The 26,770-nt window shown below is 43.7% G+C and overlaps 1 protein-coding gene across 1 annotated transcript; it reads left to right on the top strand.

Annotated features, from left to right (window-relative positions):
- LOC125129321 (lipoxygenase homology domain-containing protein 1-like) lies at window positions 1-26,603 on the top strand. The gene is made up of 4 exons (XM_047783914.1): window positions 1-262; window positions 16,102-16,180; window positions 23,696-23,946; window positions 25,918-26,603. Exons 1-3 carry the CDS (start codon window positions 2-4, stop codon window positions 23,926-23,928), a joined length of 573 nt encoding a protein of 190 aa, XP_047639870.1. The 5' UTR covers window position 1; the 3' UTR covers window positions 23,929-23,946; window positions 25,918-26,603.
- Window positions 26,604-26,770: the final 167 nt, after the last annotated feature.

Below are 26,770 nucleotides of genomic sequence, written 5' to 3'. Positions count from 1 at the left end.
TATGAATTTGCAGTTTGAAAAATCAAATTGGAGATGTGGAGGTGTTATTTACCTTTTTTCTTTTGTGCTGCAGATTAACCTTAAAGATGGTAAAATTTATAAGATACGTGTTGGACGTGACAACAGTGGAAAGGATCCTAGGTGGAATCTGGAAGAAATGCGACTTGAGAAGATCAACACCCAGGAGCTGTTGTGTTTCGCTGTTGATCCCTGGATGGCTGAGAATGAAAACGATGGAGAACGAACAGAGCGCCTTGGCCAGGTAGGAAAGCTCATTTCCTTTGCGATATATATGAAAAGTTTAAATGGTTGAGATGAGTTAGAAGAGAGGTCAGCAACCTGTTTCTGTAAAGGACCAAACCCTAAATACTCTGCTTTGGGGGCCATGCAGTCCCTCAAAACCGCTCACCTTTGCCTGTTAGCTGCCATAGTGAATACAGAAATTAAGGGAATGGCTGTGCTTCAGTAAAGCTTAATTTGTGGGCACTGAATTTCATGTAATTTTCATTGGTCAAGAAATAGCATTCTGCTTTTGATTTTTTAAGCACTGAAAGCAGTAATAAGCAAGGTTAGCTCCTGGACTGCAGGAACCCAGCGCTGGCAGAGTCAGCCCAGAGGCTTCTGTCTGATTTAGAGCATTAGGGCCTTGGGCCTGACCCTCATCTGGCTGCCCAGAGCGGGGGGACAATGTCCATAGAAGGAGGTGTGTGTGTCATCAGCCCATCTTTCTATAGACTCTTTTGCTGGCCATTTGGATGTGACTTGCTTCTTGGCTAGACTATGCTAACAGCAGCCAGCCACCAGGAACTTAGGAGCACCTGGATCAGTAACTGAGGTTTTGTTCTTGTTTTTGCCTGAAACTAGACTTACACGTTGTTTTAATTTTCTCTCTACCCGTTTCATTTGTCTCTGAAAACCACCTCATTATTGCCTCCACCACTGTAACAAAAATGTACTCCCAGTGGATACCAGTGGCTTCTTTGTTCCAAATAAATGCCTCTGTGTGTGTGTGTGTGTGTGCATTTCCTCCATGTCCAACACCCCTCTGCTGTACCTAACACAGTGGACCCCACATGTGCAGAGGCAGAGATTTCTGGAGGCTCTGGAAGCACGCACACTGGGTGCGTCTGGCTCGGGATGTGTTTAGCTGTGTCACCCCAGGCCAGCTTCTTAGCCTCCCCTGGCCGGCATCGCCTCATCTCTAAAACGGGGATAAAAATAGTGCCTGTGTCATAGGACTGTTTTGAGTACATGAGCTCATGCACTTAGTCTTTAGGATAATGTACTCATGCTACTTAGTTCCTGGCACATCGTACTCAGGCAATAAGCCCCAGCTATTACCATCACCACGTTAAATCTCTCCCCAGCCCTGACCTCCGTTACATGATGCCTGTTCTTGGATGTTTCCTCCAACCTTTTTGCTTCTGTATTTATCCCTGGCTCACTTGGTCCTTGTCCTGACTTCTGGTTCCCTCTGCCCAGAGAGATAACAGCCTCTGCCCTCACACCCTCAGCTCTGTCCTTTGTCCTGCCTGGAGCCCTGATTCTGTCAGGCAGCTCATCATCTCATTGTCTTTTTTTTGGGGGGGGGGGTCTTTTTTCGTGCCGCGTGCGGTATATAGAGGTTCCCAGGCTGAGGGTCCATTTGGATCTACAGCTGCCAGCCTACACCACAGTCACAGCAACGCAGGATCCAAGCTGTGTCTAAGACCTACACCACAATTCATGGCACGGCCGGATCCTCAACCCACTGAGCGAGGCCAGGGATCAAACCCACATCTTCATGGATACTAATTCCTTTCCTTACTGCTGAGCCACAACCAGAACTCCAGTCTCACTGTTTTTTTTTTTTTTTTTTTTTTTGTCTTTTTGCCATTTCTAGGGCCGCTCCTTCGGCATATGGAGGTTCCCAGGCTAGGGGTCTAATCGGAGCTGTGGCTGCCAGCCTACGCTAGAGCCAAAGCAACGCAGGATCCGAGCCACGTCTGCAGCCTACACCATAGTTCACAGCAATGCCATATCCCTAACCCACTGAGTAAGGCCAGGGATTGAACCCACAACCTCATGGTTCCTAGTCGGATTCATTAAACACTGAGCCAGGATGGGAACTCCCCCCGTCTCACTGTCTTTAATGTGCATTCATGGTTGATTCACCCAACCGCTTCCCATGCAGAGGTAAACACATATGTGTATCTACAGGTATTAGGCACCTACTGTGCCAGGACTAGAGAGCACCGTGCTGACCTGGCTCTGGGTCCTGGGCTCTTGTTATCATCTTCAGTCTAATGACCCTCTCCTTCCCTCCCATCATTCCCTTCCACTTCCCCCAGGAAGGCTTGGCTCTGAAGCTCACTGGCGCCTGGAACCCCTCACGTGCCTACCATCCTGCACTCAGCCTGTCTCCTCTACACCTACATCTGCTCCCCCTTCCACTTCCTGGGGAGGAGCCACTCCTCCCAGCAGGGGCCCTCTACCTGTTGGAATGACGAGGGGCCATGGGCCACAGACATACTTGTTTAATGCAGATATGATGAGATAGATTTAGGCTAAGACCAGATGAATGAATGGAGAAGTGTTTTATAATGTTAATTATTTGTATTTGTATATATTTTGACAGCTTGCAAAAACTGCCTTTTCATATAAAACCTCATTCAGTACCCACAGCTCCCAATCCTAATGGTTTTAGTTGTCCTAGGGTCTTGTGAGGGTGGCAGTCATGTCCAGTGATGTCAGGAAGACAAAAGTGGAAAAGATAGAAGGGTCCTAAGAAATTTAGCATCCTGGTTTTCACCCCTCATCACCCTAGGACCTATCTAAACCCTTTACCCAGTTGCTAACAACTGTCAAGGATCCATTCTGCTTTTTTAAAAAGATGTATAGAAGAATTTTGAAATACATGGTGCCAATAAGAAAGAAGAAATCTAATTGGTCTGATTTATTCATTATTTTTCAATTCATAGCATCTTAAAATACAGCCTTATTTTATTTCATTTTATTTACTTTTTAGGGCTGCACCCACGGCATATGGAAGTTCCCAGGCTAGGGGTTGAATTGCAACTGCCGGCCTACGCCACAGCCACAGCAACGCCAGATGTGAGCCACGTCTGCGACCTACAACACAGCTCACAGAAATGCTGGATCCTTAACCCACTGAGCAGGGCCAGGGATCGAACCTGTGTCCTCATGGATGCTAGTCAGATTCATTTCTGCTGAACCATGATGGGAACTCCCAAAGACTGCCTTATTTTAAAATGAACTTTATTTGGAGTTCCCGTCGTGGTGCAGTGGTTAACGAATCCGACTAGGAACCATGAGGTTGTGGGTTCGATCCCTGAGCAGCGTTGCCGTGAGCTGTGGTGTAGGTTGCAGACACGGCTCGGATCCTGCGTTGCTGTGGCTCTGGTGTAGGCCAGCGGCTGCAGCTGTGATTTGACTCCTAGCCTGGGAACTTCCATATGCTGCGGGAGTGGCCCAAAGAAATAGCAAAAAGACAAAAAAAAAAAAAAGAACTTTATTTAAACTCTATTGGGCAACTATTTTGTGTTTCTTCCAGTTGCCTCTGAGTTGACATATTTGCACAATGTGTTACATGCAGAACAATGTGGAAGGCAGTTGTGTGGGTTAAAAAAGATTCCAAGGTACAAAAGAAACTCCATTGTGCTTTAAATGAACTATTGATTTGGGGTTCATTTAACTTAGCAGCAATAACGGCTCAGCAGGCTTTCCCTGCTTCTTTCTGTTCATCCTTTCCCTAAACTAGCTAATGAAATTTTATCCATTAGCATTTCCCACTTAAAGCAGTAATCTCTTAGCTGAAACACAACAACCATTCCTTCAGATGCTTTCTTCTACAAAATAATACAACGTGATATGTGATACGGAGTGCTAATCTCATTCAGTCGTCTCATTTCTCTCTGGTTCCGACAAATCCATTCAGCTGTCCCAAACCCATGCTGAATACTTGCTTATTTAGCATAAAGTTATTAAAAAAAGAAAATGAAAAGGTAATGACACCCCCTTGTTGAGGCACTGAGCATGGAGCTGGCTCTGATTCTCCCCTTTGGAAAGTCATTTTGCTGCATTTACTCTCCTGTGACAACACGGAAGCCACAGCAGATCCAAACCACTGAATTGAGGCTTCTCTGATTTAGGTTTGAAAGGAGGGGTAAGGAGGGGTTGACCTTCAATAGTTTGAGATTGTGCATCTGTCAAAACATTCCGAAGTCAGGGCAGGGAAGAACAAAGGGAGATGTGGTGGATTTTTTTGTTTGTTTTTAATTAAGCTATTAATACTTGCCAGGCTGGATAGAGTCCTAGGGACACACTGGAGGTTTATATATATTTTTAATCTCGTAGCACAAAAAGAGTGCTTTCCTTTGCAGTTGGCACTTACACTCTGAACCAGTTAATTTTGTGGCTTTGCTTCTTTTCAAAAGATCGCTGGAATGTTTTCGAAAGAAAAGAATTTTTGAGACTTAGTATCTAAATCATCTCTCTTTGGAGGCTGACGTAGATTTGCTGGTGGGTCTGGAGCTGGCTTCTTGGGAGCCCCAGGCAGTGGGGCTTGTTCGTGCACGTGGCTTCCACACCTTCTGCTAGGTCCTCACTGCCTGCCATTCGTGGGGACAGACACCGGGAGCTGCTCATGGCCCTGGATTGGTTCCTGGAGGATCTTTAGTTAAAGGCTGGATGGGATGCCCAGAGCTGATAAGAAGGCCAGCCCAGCTCACAGTGGCCTCTTCACACTCTGGCTCCAGGCTTCCTTTAGGAGGGCTGGATGGTAGTGGGAGGTGAGGTTTGGGGCCTCATCTGGGGGTGAATAAATGTTCGATGCTAGATCTGGTCCTCCATCTCTAAACTGGGAGGCTAACTATATAGAAGAGCCTGGGTGGAGAGTCTTTCATGTAGAGCCCTGCTTAAGATAGAAGGTCCCATGGAGTATCAGTGTGTCTGCCCCCACCACAGGGTGTGTGTGTGTGTGTGTGTGTGTGTGTGTGTGTGTTTGCACGTTTCTCTGGGGTAAGTGCCATAGGCCATTTCCCAATGGAAATTTGAACAATGGACCCTGGGTGGAGAATGGACGTCTGTAACATTAAGGACACAGCAGGAAGAATGGTATTTTTATTTGACTCTGTTTATTTGATAAGTGAAGGTTTTTTGGTGTTTGTTTGTTTGTTTTGTTTTTGTTTTTGTTTTTTTTGCAGCAGATTGAGAACTCTTGGAGGTCCATACCCAGAGGGAATTGGTTACACCCCTGAGCTTACTGCATACAGATGGGGAGGCCTTTCTAGTGAGCTTCCCTGGGAGGAGCCATAGCACGTCGGGCTTGAGGGGTTGATGACACTGGTCTCTGCCTGCTTTCCCTTCTTCTTCTCTCTCTGGTGGATGGTGCTCCTTGGAGATGGTCGAGTCTGGGAAGCCACATCCTATTGTCCACTCCTGCTGGCACATGTAGGCCTAAGATTAGGAGACACATCAGAGGGCTGGAAGCCAGGTGGACCCTGAAATAAACTAGGGAATAAGAGCAAAGTTGGGAGTGAGAGAAGCTGAGGAAGGTAGGCATGGTTTAAGGCACAGACCTGCGTGAAGAGCAGCCATAGCACATTCTAGATGATTCATACTTGAGCAGAGCCATGGACAGCAGCAAAGAGCAAGACACAACATTTGATGGATGGATGGACGGATGGATGGACAGGTGGATGTATGGATGGATAGATGGATTACTAGGCGTTCATTCATTCAGTAGTATTCAGCATTTACATGTGCTGGGAGCTAGGGCCACAAACCTAAAAGACCTGAGCCCTGCCCTCAGGACACACGTGGTTTAGGGGAGGGAGTCCAAGGTGCCCTGGAGGCAGGTAGCTCATTTCTGCAGGAGGACAGTCAGTGAGGCGGGCAGGGTCCTGGGCAGTAGACAGTCTGTGACCACATCCTCTGTATGATGGATCATCAGTCATTTCAGATGATTTTAGTAACAGAGTTCACAAGCATTCTTTCATTGTTTATTCAAAATCAGACCAAATTGAGAAGATTGCTTCACCTTAGAGCATTTCGCTCACAATTGCTGGATAAATCTAGGAGGAATATTTCCTGGTTCAACTAATTTTTATGCCTTTCTGGTCCTGGGCACGGTTGACTGTGGGGTAAGGCAGCCGCCGGCTCCTGTCCACGTTTGCTTCTGGGGGTGACTTTATCGAATTGAACATGCTTCTTGTGTTACATCATGACATCTTGGATGGGTTAGGGGGGTCCTTCACTCCAAAAACATACAGTGGCCCTTAATGATCCTGAACATAGAGACACATGAAAGCCTGATGGTGAAGGACATGATGCATTTCCACAGTTAATTCCTAGTGTCTAAATATTTAAAACACCCCATTCCAGCTGTATTTGTGAAGAGGCTGCCTTTAATGCCATGAATCTGACACTTTGGGCCACCAAGAAATGGGCCACTGAGGGAATGAAAAACTCCTTGGCATGATAGGATATTAGAGGAGATCCTTCAAATGGAATTGAGTTAAAATCACAGAACATCACCAGATGTATTTTATAACAAGTTAATTGGACTCAATTCCTTGATATATTAATTGGACTCAATTCCTTGATATAAAAAATAAGGCAGGTATCATGTATGAGACGTTTCTAGATGTCATACAGTTATTTCTCTATCTGCAATGATGTTATCATCATGTGATAGATTCGAATCTTCACAATCCTAACTTGAGGAGTGCCAAAATAATAACTTTTTTTGTTCTTTATAACTGATTAAAATCGCACACCTCATGAGGCAACTTCTTTGGGTGATGGAAATATCGTCTTGTCTTGATTATGGTGATAGTTACAGGACTTCTAAACATTTGCCAAAACTCATCAAACCGTAAACCTTAAAAGAGGGAATTTTGCTACATGTAAATGTTGGGGTTTTTTTTGCATTTTTAAAGATTTATTGGCGTGTAGTTATTTATAACATTGCGGTAATTTCTGCTGTACAACAAAGTGACTCAGCCACACATATACACACACATCCATTCTCTTTCAGATTCTTTTCCCACATCGATTATCACAGAAAACTGGGTAGAGTTCTCTGTGCTCTACAGCAGGTCCCTGTTGGCTGGTCACTCGTACACATCTGTGTGCAGATGCCAATCCCAACCCTTCCCCCACGTGTCCACTTTGGTAACCATACGTTTGTTTTCAAAGTCTGTGAGTCTGTTTCTGTTCTGCAGAGAAGTTCATTCGTATCCATTTTTTAAATTCCACTATAGGTGACATCATATGATGTTTGTCTTTCTCTGTCTGACTTCACTTAGTATGGTATCCATGTTACCTCAAATGGCATTACTTCTTTTTTTTAGTGGCTGAGCAATATTCCATTGTATCAAACCCTTATTTCCACTGATGATGGAAATCTTAATCATTTAAACTCAAAATAAACTCAGTAAATGCCAATATAAAGCTGAGTTTCCCCTGCTCGAAAGCTGATCAGTTTAGGATTCTTCTCCTTCTGCTCCCTTTCTGACTCCGTGTGGACACCTCCGTTCCTGGAATTCACCCTCAGGTGTGGCCAGGACCCTGTGTGAGCAGCACCTCTGCTCTGTCTGGCCATCACGGAGGCGTCTCACTCTGCCTCCTTTTTGGGCACCGCCTCTTCCCTCCTGACTCCTGCTGAAGGAAACCCAGAGTCCACTGTGCCTTTGGTTTTCACTCGTAAACCTCCAATGAAAAGGAAGTTTCGTACTTCAGTCTCCTCCTCAGCCGTGAGACATTTCAACATAGCCTTGTGACTAAGGAATTACACATCCCCATGAAGAGCAGACTGTATATAATGTAAATCCATATGTATATGGATGCTTGGACTTTTAACTCTGTGCATGCAGTAAGCAGCAAAAGAAGAGTTCTAGATTCTTTGAAAGGAAATCCTAAGAATGGTAGGTATGGAGACGTTAATGCTTGGAGGTGATGCTGGTGAATCATCATTAACAAACACGTGGCACAGACTCTGGCCTGAAATGATGTTTGGAAAAAACAAACCTGCAGGGGAAATTTGAAAGATGTTTGTGTCCCTAATGAGATGTGTTAAATCTTCTTAGCCACACGTTTATAAGCCCAAAGAATGCTGAGCTTTGCAATGAGGTAGGTGCTATGTAATCCTTGAGAGATGGGAAATGCCTTGAAATGAGGGTAAATATAGGCGAATATGAGGATGAGCGTGTTGCCGATGATGACACTAAGAACACAAGTGAAAAAATGTCCCCAGATGGAGAAAGTAGGTAATAATGAACTGGATGACAGTTGTGGCAAAGAGAAGACAAGCATTTTCCTCTGTGCTGATGGCAGATGAGGAAGATTTCAGAGCAGCTGAAGCTACTGACTAATTGTCAGAAAGAAAAATTCAACATCCACTGTGGTAAAAAGACCATTTTAAAATTTTTGGCAGAAGGGTCCAGTGTATACGGATAACCTAACTCAGCAAGCTGACGCCTGCGAATCCTTTTAGCTAAGGGGGTGATAGATACATTAGTAACCACTTAGAACCCAGTGCTTCAAGAATGGTAATTGGTGGTCAGAATGACTGATTAGTAATACCTGCCTTTGCCTATGTTCAGGCAGAATGGTCTCTTCCACTCTGTCTACAGTACTGACATCTAGATGCCCATCCTTGTATTTTTCAAGTATTTGAGCTTGTTGTAAGTTGTCTTCCAACCCCCAGTTTGCCCTTACACATCACATCACAGTGGGATCCCTTAGGAGTTCACGTCTCGTGTATGGGTGTCTCTCTCTTAAGAATAATTTGTCAGCCTCTACTTTTTCTGCAGCAGAATGAGGGTCTTTGAGCTAGAACACATGGCCCTGTCTTTAAACCAACGACACCGAGCCCTGACTTTCCTGTCCAAGGACAGACACCCAGCAAAGGTTTCACTGGGATCTTCACTTGCTGTTTTAGGACACGGTATTTTAAGGTGTGTCCAAACAATGCGGCGACTTTAAATTTTACTTCGCATCATTACAGAAAGAAGAGTTTTATGTTGCTTTAAGGATCATGAAACAGTAAGGCGTTTTAGAATCTCTTGGGATGTATTTAGAATTTAAAAAAAGAATCTACATGCTTTTGTTGGAGAACTGTATAGCCAATGCTTAGTGAATTATATTATCTAATACTATTAAAGTAGAGTAACTGTTACAGATTCCAGCAAAATGTCTGTTGCTCCTAATGGGATCATATTTTTTTCCCTTTACCTTCCAATTTAAATTATGTGACTCTTCTGGATGTAGTTTGAAAATAAAATTGAATGCTCATCTATGATAATCATCACTTTGTTCTAAATTTCTGGTACATTTATTTCTTTTTCTTTGTTTTGTTTTGGTTTTTTGATGCGTGTGTATTACCCTTAATTTATAACAGCTTCTCAAAACAGTGTCGAGAAGTATCTGAGGCAGGTGCAGGGGCACAAGGCCCACAATGTGTGCATGGCATGACGACCCCTGAGGGACATCGGAGCGTTGTTCCTGCTCTGAAATATAGTCTCCGTTCTAAATGAGTTTCCGTTGTGGCTCAGTGGGTTGAGAACCTGACATAGTCTCTGTGAGGATATGGGTTCGATCCCTGGCCTCGCTCAGTGGGTTGAGAATCCAGTGTAGCCACAACCTGCGGTGTAGGTCACAGATGCAGCTCAGATCCTGCATTGCTGTGGCCATGGTGTAGTCTGGCAGCTGCAGCTCCGATTTGACCTTTAGCCTGGGAATTTCCATATGCCACAGGTGCAGCTATAAAACAGAAAAAAAAAATGTGTACTTTTAAAAGGCTTTAATATTCTTTTTTTTTTTTTTGGTCTTTTTAGGGTTGCACACTGGTGGCATATGGAGGTTCCCAGGCTAGGGGTCGAATCGGAGCTGCAGCTGCCAGCCTACACCACAGCCACAGCTATGTGGGATCCAAGCCACGTCTGTGACCTACACCACAGCTCATGGCAATGCCAGATCCTTAACCTATGGAGCAAAGCCAGGGATCGGACCGGTGTCCTCATGGATACTACTAGTCAGGTTCATCATCACTGAGCCACAATAGGAGCTCCAATATATTATTTTCCTATACAGACTTCCAGTTGTTCTTGTCCACATAATTGTGTCCATGAAGAATTCTACCGCAAGTTCTGCCTTCATTCATGCAGTTACACATGTTATAAAACTAGATCGTTGTAACAGGTAGTTTATCAGATTTCTTCGGTTGTCCTAAATTCATAAGTGTTCTAATTTTCTGCTTAAGCTCAGCTGGGTTTCATTCTGGGGCATCTTAGAACACGTAAGACTGCGCAGAGGAATGGATTTATCTTCTCTGCTCGCACCATTTCCCGGTACACCACATTTGTCTTCTTAAAGGTCAGGCCTGATGGAAACAGGCAATGTTTCTCACTTACCTTGTTTTCTTACTTGTTGGATTTTCATGTCTGAGTTCTTTGGAAAATGTTAATGTGAATTTCTATAAATGCAACTGTTCAGTGGCACACAGGATGATTTATAAAGAGTGCTAGGATCTTGGGATAAAAAGTGCTCACAGTATCCAAGTTATTATTCATATTAGTAGTATCAACAAGAGCGCTCTCTCTCCTAATTAGTGACTTCCCCCAGTGTCTCAGAAATCACCCCCCTTCCAAGGTCAAATATAGTGGATTGTAATTTGCTGGTACTCACTGAACTCTGTTTTAAAAAATCATATTTAAATTTGCATCTCTCTAGGATCTTTATATTCCCCTCTTCTCAGGAGGGCCATTAAAAATCTCCATTATTGGAGTAGTAAATCTCCTTGAAGTAGCAGCATGAGTGACCAGCTGTGATTAGAACAGCCAAACTTCAGGGGGAAAAATTGCCACTTTCATCTAATTAAGAGAGAGAAGAGGGGTTTTTAAATTTTTTTTGAATTTTTTTAATACAAGTTTCTCCTAATAACTGTGAAAGTGTAGTGGTTAATGAAAGTGTGTAATTGCTAACAATAACTATTTTGAAACAGTAGTTCTGGGAATAGCCAAGAGTCTGTGTGAATGAGGTAAACATGAAATAGCCAAGTTCGAAAAGGGGGACACTGAAGAAAACGGGGCCACGTGCCACGGAGAAACGCATGGCCGCTGGAATAAACATTCTGATTCCATTCCAGGCGGTCTGACCCCATTCAAAGAGAAACTAAACATGAGAAAGGCGATACCAGATCTCTGACGTTTTGGTGGTGGTTTCTGAGATCCAAGTGTGTACTGGCAGGTGGCCAGGGGCCGGACCAAGTCTAACGTATTTATCAACCTCAATCCAAAAATAACAAAGTCAAGTTTTGGCATGGACAGGTAATAAAAAGATTCTTGTGAACTCATGCCCACGATTATTCCTCTAACTTCTCTAACGGAAAAGACGCACAAACACAATTACTGGGATGGTCTCTGGATACCAGTTAGGAAGGATGGTGGGCGTGGTCACGTTTCGGTGTGCCCTCGTTGTTCTGGAGGTGAGTCGAGGTGGGACTTGGCCAGGAACACTGCCACCATAATAAGCCCCAGTTTCTCCTTCTATTAAAAACAAGAAATAGGAGTTCCCGTCGTGGTGCAGTGGTTAACGAATCTGACTAGGAACAATGAGGTTTTGGGTTCGATCCCTGGCCTCGCTCTGTGGGTTAAGGATCCGGCATTGTTGTGAGCTGTGGTGTAGGTTGCAGATGCAGCTTGGATCTGGCGTGGCTGTGGCTCTGGCATAGGCCGGCAGCTACAGTTCCGATTAGACCCCTAGCCTGGGAACCTCCATGTGCCGAGGGTGCGGCCCTGGAAAATACCAAAAAAAAAAAAAAAAACCAAGAAATAACTCCCCCCCCCCCCCCGACCACATAAAAAAAAACCCAAAAAAACAAAATACCAACCAAGATTCCACTTCCAGCTAGGGCAGTCTAGCTTGGACCAAAATGACCATCCTGCTGACAACCAGAAACGTTTGGTAAATGTCTTTTTTGAGTTTTGAAGACACTGGAGAGCTGCCAAGGCAGTTAGGACTTGAGGGTCCACAAGCCTGGGGAGGAAGACAGTTCCGAGGAGGACCTGGTGACATTCAGCAGCGCTTTCCGTCCTGTCCTTCACAAGCGGAAGCTTGGGTCAGAAAATGCATCGGGGAGCCTGAGATGCTGTGCAGAGATTTTGGAGGCTGGGGGGCCAGGATGCAGCCCCAGCAGTGGAGAGACTCCCTCAGTAACCCCTCCTAAAGTGGGACCTTCGTGTGGTTCTCTCCAAGCAGAGCCTGAGCAGGTCTGGCAGGTCATCAGTAGGGCAAGGGACCGCAGAAAGCAGCCAGAGAGGAGGAGGGGAGAGAAGAGCCCATGTACGTGCACGTTCCTGTGGTCGGAACCTCAGGGCGCTGACGGCCCTGTGGCTTCAGCAGCCTCAGGGGAGGGAGCGCAGGTCCCAGGCCACACAGTTACCTCCACCCCCGCCAGCAGGCTCGCTCCATCCAGGAGCCCGTTTCACGCAGGAACTTTGGGACCGTGGCCAGGCCTCTACCTGAAAAATTACAGAAGATTATTGGAAAAATATAAAAAGACACAAATTATTAGAGATGTACTTTGTTCCAGGATTGGAAGAATCAATCCTATAAAGGCCTCACGTGTCTAATTGATCTGCAGTTTCAGTGCAATAGCAATCAAAGTTCCAGAAGCATTTTTTAATGGAAATTGGCAATCTTATTGTAAAATTTATGTGGAAAATGCAAAGAGTCAAATACACCCCAAATAATCTTGAAGATTATTAATCTTGAGAAAAACAGTTAGAGGCCTCGCACTGATAGATATTAAGATTTATTTGAAAGTTAAAGCAATCAAAACAGGATTAATTGGTACAAGACAGCTAGAGCAGAGGCACAGGAAAAACCCAGAAAAACATCTACACAGCCTTACAAGCAGCGTCAAGGAAAGGGTAGTCTTTCAATAAATTCTGGAGTTCCTGTCATGGCTTGGTGGTTAACAAACCCGACTAGGATCCATGGGGATGTAGGTTCAATCCCTGGCCTCATTCAGTGGGTTAAGGATCAATCGTTGCCATGAGCTATGGTGTAGGTCTCAGACATGGCTCGGATCCCCTGTGGCGGTGGCTGTGGTGTAGGTAGACAGCTGCAACTCCGATTAGACCCCTAGCCTGAGAACTTCCATATGCCGCAGGGGCGGCCCTAAAAAGCAAATAAATAAATAAATAAATAAATAAATAAATAAATAAATAAACAAATTCTGAGAGTCAGTTGTGTATCATTAAAGGAAAAAAAATCATGAGCCCTATTTTACACTAAACCTAAAAATAGATCCCATAAAAATTTAGGTCCAAATGTGAAAGGTTGTTTCTTGGGTTTTTTCTTGGCTGCACCCATGGCATGTGGCGGTTCCTAGGTGATGTCACAGCTGCAGCATCCTGAATCCTGAACCCTCTGTGCCACATGGGTGCTTCTAAATAATAAAATATCTATAGGATAACATAAGAGAAAATCTTCATGACCTTGGGAGTAGATGTGGATTTAAAATTTTTAAAAGTTGTGCTAAAATATACATAATGTGAAATTTACCAGTTTATTATCATTTTTTCTTTTTCTTTAGGGCCACACCCGCAGCACATGGAGGTTCCCAGGCAAGGGGTCAAATCAGAGCTGTGGCTGCCGACCTATGTCACAGCCACAGTAATGCCAGATCCCAGCTGCATCCGAGACCTACACTGCAGCTTGTCAATGCTTGGATCCTCAACCCACTGAGTGAGGCCAAGAATTGAACCTGCATCCTCATGGATACTAGTCAGATTCTTAACCTGCTGAGCCACAATGGGAATTCCCTGAAATTGCCATTTTAACCATTTTCAGATGCACAGGCAGTGGCATTAAGTACAGTCACACTGTTGAACCAGTCACCACCATCTCCAGAACTCCTTCCTCTTGCAAAACTGACACTTGGAACCCATTAGACACGGCTGCCCCTTCTCCTTTCTCTGAATCCGGCTCCCCGGCACTTCTTCTATGCGGAATCATTCAGTATCTGTCTTTTTGTAACTGGCTTCTTCCAGGCAGCACAGGTCTTCAAGATTCCTCTGTGTTGTAGCAAGTGTCAGAATATCCTTTTTAATAAGGCTGAATGGTATTCCCTTGTATATAGACACACATTTTGTTTAATCTGTTCATCCATCAATGGATTAAAGTGATTTCAGTGGCTGCTACCTTTTGGCCACTGTAAATAATGCTGCTGTGAACAAGGGTATATATAAATATAGATGAAGAATTTAAAGACAAAACAGGGAAAACACTCAGAACAAAGAAAAAAGGTAAATTATACGACTTTAATTCTAAAGACTTGTGTTCCTCAAGACACCATTAAAAGAGTAAAAAGGCAAGTCACCAAGGGTGAGAAGATATTGTAAAATAAATACAAGCTAAGGACTTGCTTCTATAGAATGCCCACAAATTAACCAGAAAAAGGAAGGGCACCCCATTAAAACATAAACATGATACTTGCATATGTCCTTTGTAAAAGAGATTATCCAAATAACCAATAAACATGAAAATGTATCCAACTTTATTAGTAACCATGAAAATACAATGAAAACCACAACGAAGTGTCTGTGCACTGTTAGATGGCATGAACTGGAAAGGAATGACAATATGAGATTTTTTTGTTTGTTTCTTTGTTTTTGCCATTTTTTGGGCTGCTCCCGTGGCATACGGAGGTTCCCAGGCTGGGGTCTAATTGGAGCTGTAGCTGCCAGCCTACACCAGAGCCAGAGCAACACAGGATCTGAGCCGCATCTGCGATCTACACCACAGCTCACGGCAAAGCCGGATCCTTAACCCACGGAGCAAGGCCAGGGATCGAACCCACAACCTCGTGATTCCTAGTCGGATTCGTTAACCACTGCGCCACGACAGGAACACCAACAATATGAGGTATTGATGAGCCTCTGGAGCCCCGTGGCCTCTTACACGCTGAGCCCAGGACACCAGCATTTTGGAAAACTGAGGTCGTCTACCAAAGCTCTATAAGCCAGTTCTCCAACAGAAATGTACACAGGTATGCAAAAAAAGACACGTGTGAGAGTGTTCTGAGCAGAGTTATTTGTAATGCCCCAAACCTAGAAACAACTACTGTCCACAAATATTACAGATACATAATTTGGAAGAATATCAGCAATGACAATGAAGCAAATTCGGTTCCACCAAACAGTATGGATGAGTTTCATGAAGGTGGAGCGAAACAAGCCAGGCAGAGAGAGGACACACTGTACATGCTTCTGCTTGTGGTCCCAGACTTGGCAAAGGTGTCTGAAAGTATAAACGTCAGGGCAGTGGATCCACTGAGGAGACAAAGACTGGGATGGGCCATGGGGGGGTGGGGGACTTGGGTGCTGCTAAGGTTTTATTGCTGGCATGGATGTGTGTGCACTGAGTGGGTTGTGCACTTAGAATGTGTATACTTTATATCTAGTTAACAAATAGTCTGTTCACAAATTATGTGTGTGTATATATATATTATATATAAAATATATATATACATACACATATTTCAATACATAGTGTATTCAGAATTAAAGCTACTGGGAGGCAAACACCCATGGTGGAACTCGCACATTCTGGAGGCAGATGCTGGGGTCTGAGTCCTGGCTCAGTCGCTCACTAGGTGTTGTCCTTGGGTGACTCATTTAAGTCCGTATGTCTCATTCTCTTCAACTGTAAAGCAAGAAAACACGTAGTGCTTACCTCATGAATTATCGTAAGAATTAAGTGAGTTAATGTATTAAAACCCTTAGGAGGGTTTGCACATATTAGGAACTTTTACTACCATTAGTAGTAATAGTAGACAAAATAAATGTCGTGATGAAAATTTTAAAATCTTTTTTACTAAGCCATATAATTGAGGAGGACAAGAATTACACATTACCTGTTTGTGCATGTCCCACAAGGCATAAGACATGGTAATTTTTACAGTGATAGTAATAATATAGTAGAAATATATAGCAATAGAGTAATGCACTAGTATAATACTAATAGCAGTGCTATTTTTCCTAGAGAAAGGAAGCATCCTAATGGTAACTGAGTTTATTTTTTATTGTACAGGTTGATGTTTTTTCCATTGAGGCAGTGGCTCTTGGAGAATTGGAGAAAATTTGGATTAGTCATGATGGGACAGGTCCAGGTAAGATTTGCTTAGTAAGAAATTTGTTTTTCAAATTCATTAAAAGTGCACCCATTGTAAAATCAATTATACTTTGATAAGAATTTTTTTTAAGTAGAAAAGGCAGGTGAAAGAAAAGATGAATGTACAGCCCATGTAAAATTGAGATGAGAAAATAATTCTCTTTTAAGAAATTATACTTAGATGAAGTTTCGTCAGGTTAGATGTACTGTATGATTTTTAAAACTCACTTCTGCGTTATTGGGAAGGAAATGTCCTAGGAATACAGAAGCTTTACTGTGGTGTGTGTGTGTGTGTGTGTGTGTGTGTGTGTGTGTGTAAAATCTCTAGACCTAATAGGCAGTATTCAAAATCGCATCAGTGGAGCAGTCCTGTGCCACAGTGGGTTAAGGATCCGGTGTGGTCACTGCAGCTGCTGTGGTGTGGGTTCCACCCTCCATCCAGGAACCTTCACAAGTTGAGGGTGTGTCCCCCCCAAAAAAATCACACCTCTCCGGTTTCTGGGCAGGTGTTTCTCCTGGGTCCCCCTGGCACCCCCGGCACATTCTTCAGCAAACTAGCACCTTGGGAATCATCTGTGATTCTGTCTCTCTCTCTGCTTCTGTCCCTTCCACAGCTGTTAACTAGGTCTTGTCAATTCTCTTTCATTAATGTCTTCTTTGTCTCCCTTAGAACTGCTGAATTCAAACCTAAGTTTGACTCTGGAACCTGCGTTCTCTACTGCTCAAATGCAGCTAGGTGTTTTAACATCTATCATATAATCTAAACCATTTCTACATGCCTTTTTCCCTTACTGCTAGATTTGGAGGTTTTTGAAGTCTGGTATTACACATCAGTAATCTTTATTCTCTCAGTGCCTAGTTTAGTGCTTACTAGAATAGAAGCGTAATTAATGACAATTTAATGAATGTATTTAAATTAGTGACATGATTTTAAGTAAATCTCTTTAAAAGGCATGAAGCGAGCTTAAAGTGGCTTTTGAGAGAAAGAAGTGTGTGCATTTGGGGCCAAACCAAAGAGAAAGGAAGAAGAAGGGGGTAGAGCGAGTGTACAGGCAGAAAAGAGACAGATAAAAGGAGCTGGGGATCACAGGGAGGAGACTACGAGAAAGACGCAGAATAAGACGCTGAGTAGAGGAGGGAAAACGCCCTGTGCTGCCGTGATGCCCGGTCCCTGCTGAGGGCTGCGGCCTCCGCATCATCTTCACGAAGGATGGGGGCTTTTGCACCGAGATTTCCTGCTTTTATCCTGAGTCTCCCCCAAAACAGTGCCAGATGTGCAGAGCAGCCGATTACAGATGAGGCTGCAGATGGATCAGAACAGAGCAGTGAGGAGAAATCTCTGGCTTAACCAGGCTCTAGTTTTAAGTTATTGTGAGACTCCTATGGCGATGAGGGAAGCAACAGCATTGGGAGATCGAACCTGGAGATTTCAGGGCCACCGTGGAAGCGGAGGCACAGGTGCTGTGGGAGTGGGGGCCCCTTCTCGACGAAAGGCAGGCGAGGGGATCACACCAAAGGGCAGGTTTCTGAAGAGTAAGCTGTTATTACTGTGGTTGGTTGATAAAAGAATAAAAATGACCAAGGGAAAATTAAAGGGACATTGTAATTTTTAAATGTTTAAGGAGCTAAAATAACTCATGTAGAAAAAGCTTTAGGTGGAGGAAGCAACAAACTTCTGATTATTGATTTTTTTCAATGAAACATCGATTACTCAAATCTGCTCAGGTGTGGGAAAGACTTCAATTAAACTCTCCAGACCCTTTTTTAACTTCTCATTGTAAACAGAGAAGCTACTAACATTATTCTTTTATCTTGAGTATGATTGTATCTGTGGGTATCTAACCTCAAATAGAATAGAAAACTTTAGCAAGTTCCCCTGTGACATGAAGGGTTAAGGATCCTGCATTCTTGCAGCTGTGGCAAAGGTCGCAACTGCTTTGTGGGTTGGATCCCTGGCCCAGGAACTTCCACATGCCACAATGTGGCCAAAAAAAAAAAAAAAAGAAAAGAAAGAAAAAAGAAAAAAAATTCAGTAAAGAGACATGTTTACAGCAAACTTTGTAAATCTTCAGAATATTTAGGAATCATCTGAGTATTTTAAACACAATAGCCTCTTGGGCTCACCCTGAAGATTCTGATTCAGTAGAGGTTGAATCATCAGAAAAATGCCTTTTTTGGGAGTTCCCTTCGTGGATCAGTGGTTAATCTGACCAGTATCTATGAGGATGTGGGTTCGATCCCTGGCCTCGCTCAGTGGGTTAAGGATGATCCAGGGTTGCTGTGATGTAGGATAAGGATCTGTGAGCTGTGGTGTAGGTTGCAGATGCGGCTCGGATCTGGCGTTGTTGTAGCTGTGGTGTAGGCTGGCAGCTGTAGCTCCAACTGGACCTCTAGCCTGGGAACTTCCATATGCTGCAGGTGCAGCCCTAAAAAAAAGCAAAAAAAAAATCCTTTTTTTTCTTAGTTAGTATCTTAGGGGATCCTGATTCCTGTGGTCTCAGACCATGTGTTTAAAACCTCTGCTTTCTGACGTAGGAGTTCTTTGTTGCGAGCCTGCTTTGCACAGGCTGTCTGTCACAGGCTGGATGTTTAGATGGGAGCAAGGCAGGTGGTCTGTGCCTCACAGCTGGGCCGGGTGGGGCGGACATGTATGAAGCATGACACCTGGTCTAAGAGTGATCCTTAGAGTGGCAAGGGGACCTCTCCTGACCCAAGAACATGAAGATCCCCCGGAGAAGATGAACAGTGATGGGGGGGAGGTGGGGTGGGGGGCTGGGTTTGGCGGGACACTCAGGGGTTCCCTGACTGAGGGATGGGGCTGGTGACACTCAGGCAAGGGACATTTCTGAAAGCCGTCACTCTAACTGGATTTTTAAATTCTTTGACTAAACCCTCCTTCCTACACTCTTCACACTCTTCACTAAAAGAAAAAAAAATTACCATGATGCAGTATCTAGGCTGTGTTTTTCTTTCTTTTCCTTTTCAAACTTTGTATGAAATCAGTTCTGATGACCCCACCCCCCAATCTGAGCCCAGATGTTGCCGTGCCCGTGACCGCCTGTTCTTTCCTCTCCCTCAAGGCAGCCATCGTCCTTTTTTTTATATATATCATTTTTTGATTTTTTTCCCTTGTTTTAAAAAAGTCTTTACTAAATATGTAGGTATCTTTAAATATACTTTTGATAGTTTTTGTGCTTTGTAAAAATTGTGGCATGTTATATGAAGTCTGTTGCAACTTGATTTTTTTTCCACTCAAGATTGCGTTTCTAAGATTTATCCACTTCTTCTGTGGTGTTATAATTCACTTTCATGACTCTGTAACATTCTATTGCATTATTACATGTAATTCATTCATCTCTTATATGTGGATAATTGTGTTGGCTCCAGTTCAACAGTCACACACACGCTGAAATGAATGTTCTTGTGTGTGTGTGGCTCTGAGAGATGCCTAGAGAGGTGGTTTCCAAAAGGGGGGTGACTTGGCCACTCCTGGGGACACTGGGACATTGTCTGGAGGTTGTTTGGGGGCTGTCGCCCTGGGGAGGGGGAGCTACTAGTGTCTAGTGGGTAGAGGCCTAGGAAGCTGCTCAACATCCTACAATGCACAGGACGCCCCCAATAAGGAATTGTCAGGCCCCTGAATGTCAGTGGTGCTGAGGCCAGAAACCTGCTCTAGGGTAAGTCCACGGAAGCCAGCTGCAGGATCAAAGAATATGATCATTTGCAGCTTTTTCAAAAGAGATTATACTGTTTTACTGTTACCTAGAGTGTATAAGAATTTATATTAGGAGTTCCCGTCATGGCGCAGTGGTTAATGAATCCGACTAGGAACCATGAGGTTGTGGGTTTGATCCCTGGCCTTGCTCAGTGGGTTAAGGATCTGGCGTAGCCATGAGCTGTGGTGTAGGTTGCAGACGTGCCTCAGATCCTGCGTTGCTGTGGCTGTGGCGTAGGCCGGTGGCTACAGCTCCAATTCGACCCCTAGCCTGGGAACCTCCATATGCCGTGGGAGCAGCCCAAAGAAATACCAAAAAGACAAACAAACAAAAAAAAAAAAGAATTTATGTTATGTCATATTCTCGCAAACACCTAGTACATTTATACACCTAATTTTTGCCTTTATTAATTGGGTCTAAGATGGTTTCTATTTATGGTCTTACTTTGCATTTCCCTGATTTCTTAGAAAAAGAGCGAGCATTTTTTTTTTTTTTCCGGCCCATGGCATATGGAGTTCTGGGGCCAGGAATAAGATTCAAGCCACAGTTGCCACTAAGCTGTAGCTATGGCAATGCTGAATCTGTAATCCACTGTGGGAGGCCGGGGATCGAACCTGCATCCCAGCGCTTCCTAGTTTATCTCACACTCGGTAACAGTCCCAACGTGAGCAGTTGTGATGACAGCTTTCCCGCCAGCCCTCAGGAGCCCAGGTGTTTCTCCTCTTGTTGTTGCACCATCACCTTGGTCAGAGCTGGTCATAGCACAAGGCAGCAATGCCTTTCAGGCCAGTGGGGTGGAAGCTGCCCACCCTCTCCTCTGGTCACACGTCCTTACTGAGAAGTTAGCCTTCGGGTTTTCTGTAGCTGCAAAGTCCCCTGGGAAATGTGGGCTGGAGCCTGGCAGTGACTGAAGAAGGGGGTCAACCAGCAGTTACCCCCACAGTACCTTGTCTGATTTGGGGTATATTTTGCTGAACTGAAATCCTTAATTTTAATGTGGTTGCATTTAACAACATGGTATTTTTTTCTGATGACCAGCACATTTCATACATTAAGGAAGCCTTCTTTCTCTACCCCTAAGATATTCCAGGTAAATAGATGGATGGATAGATAGACAGACAGACAGATACGGGTAGATATATATAAAGAGACATTCCTCTAAGCATGTGTGTTTATACACACACGTACTCATGCATGTCCTGCCTCTCTAAGACTTAGAGGTCTGTCCACCCCACCTGTAGTTGATGTGTGTGGGCGACAGGAGGGTAGAATCCACTTTCTCTCTTTTCCATGTGTGGACTCAGTGGTACCCACTGCCTATCACAGACTCCTCCTTCTCCTGAGGGTTCTGTGGAGTCTACCAGCCTTCATCCCATTCAGGTGGTCTTTGCTTTGCATGGCTTCTGTCTACACTAATTCCAGGTACAATGATTAGTTAAATGACAGACATCCCCCAACAACATTGTTCCAATTTCAGTTCCCACAGTATGATCATGATAAATGCATAAAGTAGGAACTCCACTGCTGGCTCTTCAGGTCACCAGTCATTACCTAGGTAACAGACGCCCATCTGGAGCCCCGACCAATCACTGCACTTCTCTCAGAGCCTATTGGTAACTCATCACTGCCTCGGTCCCACGGTTCATGCACAGACAGCAAAGCATGTAGCTGTACTGATGCCTCATCTCCTGATGGTAAACCCAGGGGACACTTTACAAAGGTGAGTAATTCAGAGATGAAAGCACAGCAAAGAAACAAAAAGGGATAATGCTGGAAGTGAAGTTCAAGTCCAATCTAAGTGGAGTTATAGAGGAAGTCTCTGACTCTGGGAATATTGACACCGTCACCATTGGAGAGACTTCAGATAATAGCCAGTGGAATTCAGTGATGGAAACTTGTGACCAGGCACACGGGGGAAAGTGATTGTGACGCATCCTGGAGGAAGTGATGTCTGTTAAAAACTTCACATTAAAAGAGCTCTCGGAGACATTTGATGGCCTTAAAAGCACAGAGGATAAAATGTTAGAAGCTGATGGAACCTTAGAAAAGAGTTTGACAATTTACTAAGGCATAAAAAGATGCCTGCTCTTTATAGTGAGTTATATGCCGAGAAGGGAGGCAAGCACCATTCAAATTACTCTTGATAATTTTTTTAACAAAGAAATACACCTTTTAATATTCGCTGTTTCTAATGTTTTAAATTATGGTGTGCTAATATTACTGTTGATTTTCTTTCATTTCCTTACACATTTAACAGTAAGAGAGTTTTTGATGTCTTGGATGGTCTCAGCGTGTGGTCTTTTCATAGCTCTGCACTACTGCTCAAAGCAGTTACTTAAATGTCCAGGTCAATTCCCAGTCCTTTTGTTTCTGTTCCATCAGTCAACTTATCTTTGCCAACCAGTTCTGTGTTGTCTTATTTAGTATAGATTTTCTTTTCTTTCTTTCTTTTTTCTTTTTTTTTTTTTGTTTGCCCCGAGGCATATGGATCCATGTTCCTGGGCCAGGGATCAGATCCGAGCCATAGAACCTAAACTGCGGTAGCTGTGGCAACACCGGATCCTTAGGCCACTGTGCTGGGCTGGGGGGTCGAACCTGCCTCCCCGTCCACGTACATCTTGTACTGCACTCATCAAATCTCTTGTAAAACCCTAGGGTGAATCTGATTTAATTTTGTTCAAGTTTGAGAAAAACTGACATCTCTGTAATTTCTTCATGTTCACAAATGTAGGCCTGCTTTTTCTGTTTATGTCTTCTTTCCTGTCATTTCTTCCATTTAGGTAACTTTTCTATAAATTATACTACACCTGTTTTTGTTTTTTTTCTTTTTATGGCCACATCCGAGGCATATGGAAGTTCCCAGGCCAGGGGTCATCAGAGCTGCAGCTGAGGGCTATGCCGCACCCAGAGCAGCACTGGATTCGAGCTGCATCTGTGACCTACTCCACAGCTCATGGCAACTCCGGATCCTCTACCCACTGAGCAAAGCAAAGACCTGCACCTGCATCTTCACAGAGACAACATCAGGTTCTTAACCCACCGAGTCACAATTGGGCTCCATTCTATGTCTGTTTTTAGATTTATCCTACATTCTTAAATTTTTATGAAAGTTGAATATTATAACTTTCATTGGGTTATGCTTCTCACCATTATTTTCAGGTCAAGAGAAATGTCAGGGATTTTTATAAATTTATTATAGCTAATCATTTCCCTCTTCTCTCTTGATTCCACTATTTTCTGTAACTTCTTGGGGTGTTTAATTTGGAAAGTCAGGTTACACATGAATAATGACCATTCTGTTTCTTCTTTTCCAACAAATTACTTTTCATTCTTCTTTCTTCCTTCCTTTTTTCCCTTCTTTTTTCCCCCTTATTTAATTGCATGGACAGGTGCAATAACCAGTGATAACTTCGAAATGTTCACCATTAAGAATGATGATTGTGATGTTACATATTTAAACATATCAATCTTCTATAGATAATGCACTGAAGTGCATTTTTATGAATTTACTTCTTTCTCTATTTTTGGCTTTTAAGTCCTTTTTTTAGAATTTCAGGGTGAATTTGTGTCCCTGAGAGAAAGCCTTCTCTTTTCTTCTGCTTCCACTGCTCCGAGTAATTAGGAGGCTCATCCAGGCTTGCTTTCTCTGCTGGTATAATTTGGATGGCATATTTTTGTTCCCAAATTGCCTGACAAGTGTACTTAAAAAAAGAACATTTGGAGATTCTATGAATAAAAAAAAAATCACAACTACTAGTATATTTTATGCTGAGAGTCAGCGTGATCTCCTTTGTCAGTTTTCACAGGAAATGGCTGGTTTCTTGAGCGTGTTGTTCTTAAATGTGAAGAGGAAGACGGCAACCAGGAGGCATTGTTCCCATGCAACAGGTGTGCTGTCACCGGTCCCTCACTGCGTGCGGTGATGCGCCCTTTGTCCAGGACTTCCAGCTGGACACCAGCCTGCCCCTCCATCTGTCTGGCCACATTGCACCCTCCTTTAAAACCTGAGTGGAAGGCTTGCACTCCCTAGGAAGCTGCTCCTTATCATGTTAGTAATTCTCTTTTTATTTGTAACACTTAGTATTTTTCTCTTCTGGAATAGGCATGCTGCAATGAAAGGAAGCCGAATTAGGATTTCAAAAGCAGGTCTTTGAATCTCACACACTTGCTGTTTCCCACTAGTTCTGCAGACGTGGGTGCTGCTCTCAGCTTCTTTGAGGTTCAATTTCCTCATATGTAAAGTGGGAATGATACTTGTTCCTCCTGGTTCATTGAATCATAAAATCAAATAAAGGAATATGTAGGAACTGTGAACTCTAAGGCATTATCCAAATAATGGTGCAGATACAAGTTAAGAGAATTAAGTTGCAAGGGTAGGTCTGGAATTCATTGACCATACATAAGTGTATTACTTCAATTCTCCAATCCTCAACTTCAGAATTTTATGATAAGAATGATTAAGTAAGACCTACCTACTTTATAGGGTTGTTATAAGTAGACTATCAATATATCCTAAAACAAAGTGCCCTAAAAATGGAAATGATATAATTTCCCATCATTCTTCATTAGTCTGCAGAGTATGTTGATTCAGTCATTGTACAAATAGTAATTGACCACAAACCATAGCAGGAAGTGGAAGAGTTGAGGAGTTTCAGGGATTCAGCAATATATGGTCCCTACCTGAAAGGACTTTATGGAATCCCAGGTGAGAGCAGATGCTCCCATCCTAAGGGCCATGACAGAGACGTGTGTGAGAGCCCAGGTGCCAAGGTGGATGTCTCTGTGATTGCATGTTGCTGAATCCAGAGAACACATGCGTTGCATTGTGTTGATTCATTTATTCCCCATCATTTATTCAAGCGGAACTTTGCACACCTAGGTGTCAGGCAGGATACCACATCCTGGATATATAGAGATAAAAAAAAAAACTGTCTTCAAGGAGTTCCCATTTTATGATGAAAGACGGGAGGAAGGATGTGGTCCTAACAAAGCTGGACAGCTGGGCAGCTGGGTGTGCTCTGAGTTTAGCAGGCATCTGGGCATCTTTGACTCCTGAAGTGTTGTACACTTTTTCAGACACGCAGAGAAGCCCCTCAGTGGACTGAGTGGGTTTTACCTTACAATAGTTCTGATTCTAGGAAATACCCATTCTTCTGATACTTATAAGGAGTTGCATTCTTACTTCTCTGAAGGAGATGTGTAACCCTTCGCGATCTTCTGTTTGTTTTCTTACTATACATCCATTTGACATGCAGGTGCATCACAGTCGTGATTGCCATTTTGTAACATTCAGGCTCTAGGAAGAGACCTTATATTTTTAGTTTATTCAAGAAATCTTTTCATTCCTTAATGGGGTGTGAAAAGAGCAAAGATTAAAGTTTTTCAGGGCTGGCTTTGAATTACAACTCTCACTGAGTAGCGCTAGGAGGCTCCGTTTCTTCTTACATAAAATAGCAATAATGACACCTAATTTGGCAAAGTTGTTTGAGGATTTCACACAATACACATAAATTACCTGCAGATATCTTGCAATGATTAGAAGCTCCATGATGATAAATGGTACTGCAGTAGAAACACTTTTAGATTAAAGAAATCTTTGGACACAATGCCATATGTGTAAAAGAGGTGAAAAATTTTATTTCTAGATTATATGTCAAGTATTTAGAACTCTCCAAATAATTACTTTTAAAACTCTAGGTCTGTACAGTCCAATACAGTAAGTAGATTTTGTAAATGATCCTCTGAGGACAGGCCCCTGCAAAAATCACTGCATTCACTACAAACTTGATTTGTTGGAAAATTCTACTGAGACTTTGGAGAGTTTAGAAGCAGGTTTTCCTAGTTTCCCCAGAATAACGTAGCCATTTAAACTCATGCCTCCTTCTACTAATGAGAAAAGAAAAAGTATCTGAAAAAGAAATTATTTAGGACTTTACTGCAGGGTCAGATGAAAATAGAGGGGGTTCTCTTCTGCCGTGGGGCCCTCTTAGGTTTGCAGCCCTGCCCTCTGTGTGCACAGGGTCTGGCACTTACCGCTCCCTGACCCTGGAGAAGCCCCCGGTGAAGCGAGAACTCTACCAAGCAACTCATCCCAGCCTCACCCGCGGCCTCAGAGGGGCTCCGTGACACTTCTGTTCCACAGGTGAGGAAGCTGAGACACCCAGAGGTCAGATTTCTTACCTAAACACGAACAGGGTTCAGGGCCGGGGGGGTCTGACTCTCGAACTGCACTGTCCCATCGGGGATTAAAAGCTCGTGTCTGTTGAGCTCCTGAACTGCCCCTGTCCCAAATCAAGGTGTGAGGAGGTGTAAAAGGCATGTGCCAGCTGCCAGAGACAAGGAGTCAGTAAGACTGTGGTTGTGGAAGTCCATTCGGGCTGCTGTAACAGCACCCGGCAGTCCGGTGGCTTAGAAACGATGGACGTTTATTTCTCTTGGCTGCAGAGACTGCATGTCTGGGATCAGGGTGCCAGCCAGGCTGGGTCCCGCTGAAGGCTTCTTTCAAGCCGCCAGCTGCCAACTTGTTGCTGTGTCCTCCCTTGGAGGGTGAGGAGGGGCTCTGGAGCCCCCCGTAGACACTGATCCCACCCAGAAGTCCAACCTCCCAACTTCTACAGCATAAACATTTAGGGGAGACACAAATATCCAGGGCCCGGGAGTCAGCTCAGTCATTTGTGGTATTGATAAATGTTGAAATGATTACGATTTCCATCATCAGTGGATTTTTTTTCTCCCACATGTGACTCATATTTTCTCTCGAAGAGTCCTGCTCTAGAGTCTGAGGGGTTAGCCACTGTATAGACCTACTGATCAGATGATGGGGAGAAATAAAGGCTTCCCTTATGGAAACTCCAAATGAGAAAGTTTACCGA

This window comes from Phacochoerus africanus, chromosome 6 (assembly GCF_016906955.1).
Source record: "Phacochoerus africanus isolate WHEZ1 chromosome 6, ROS_Pafr_v1, whole genome shotgun sequence".
Classification (NCBI taxonomy): Eukaryota; Metazoa; Chordata; class Mammalia; order Artiodactyla; family Suidae; genus Phacochoerus; species Phacochoerus africanus.
Note: the sequence above shows the minus strand (reverse complement) of the source record. Positions and strands in the feature narration are given on the sequence as shown.

Coding starts and splice junctions, on each gene's coding strand:
- LOC125129321 (XM_047783914.1), top strand. CDS start 2: ATGAATTTGCAGTTTGAAAAATCAAATTGGAGATGTGGAGGTGTTATT. Junction 263..16,101: donor GAACAGAGCGCCTTGGCCAG/GTAGGAAAGCTC, acceptor TTTATTGTACAG/GTTGATGTTTTTTCCATTGA. Junction 16,181..23,695: donor TCATGATGGGACAGGTCCAG/GTAAGATTTGCT, acceptor CTCCTTTGTCAG/TTTTCACAGGAAATGGCTGG.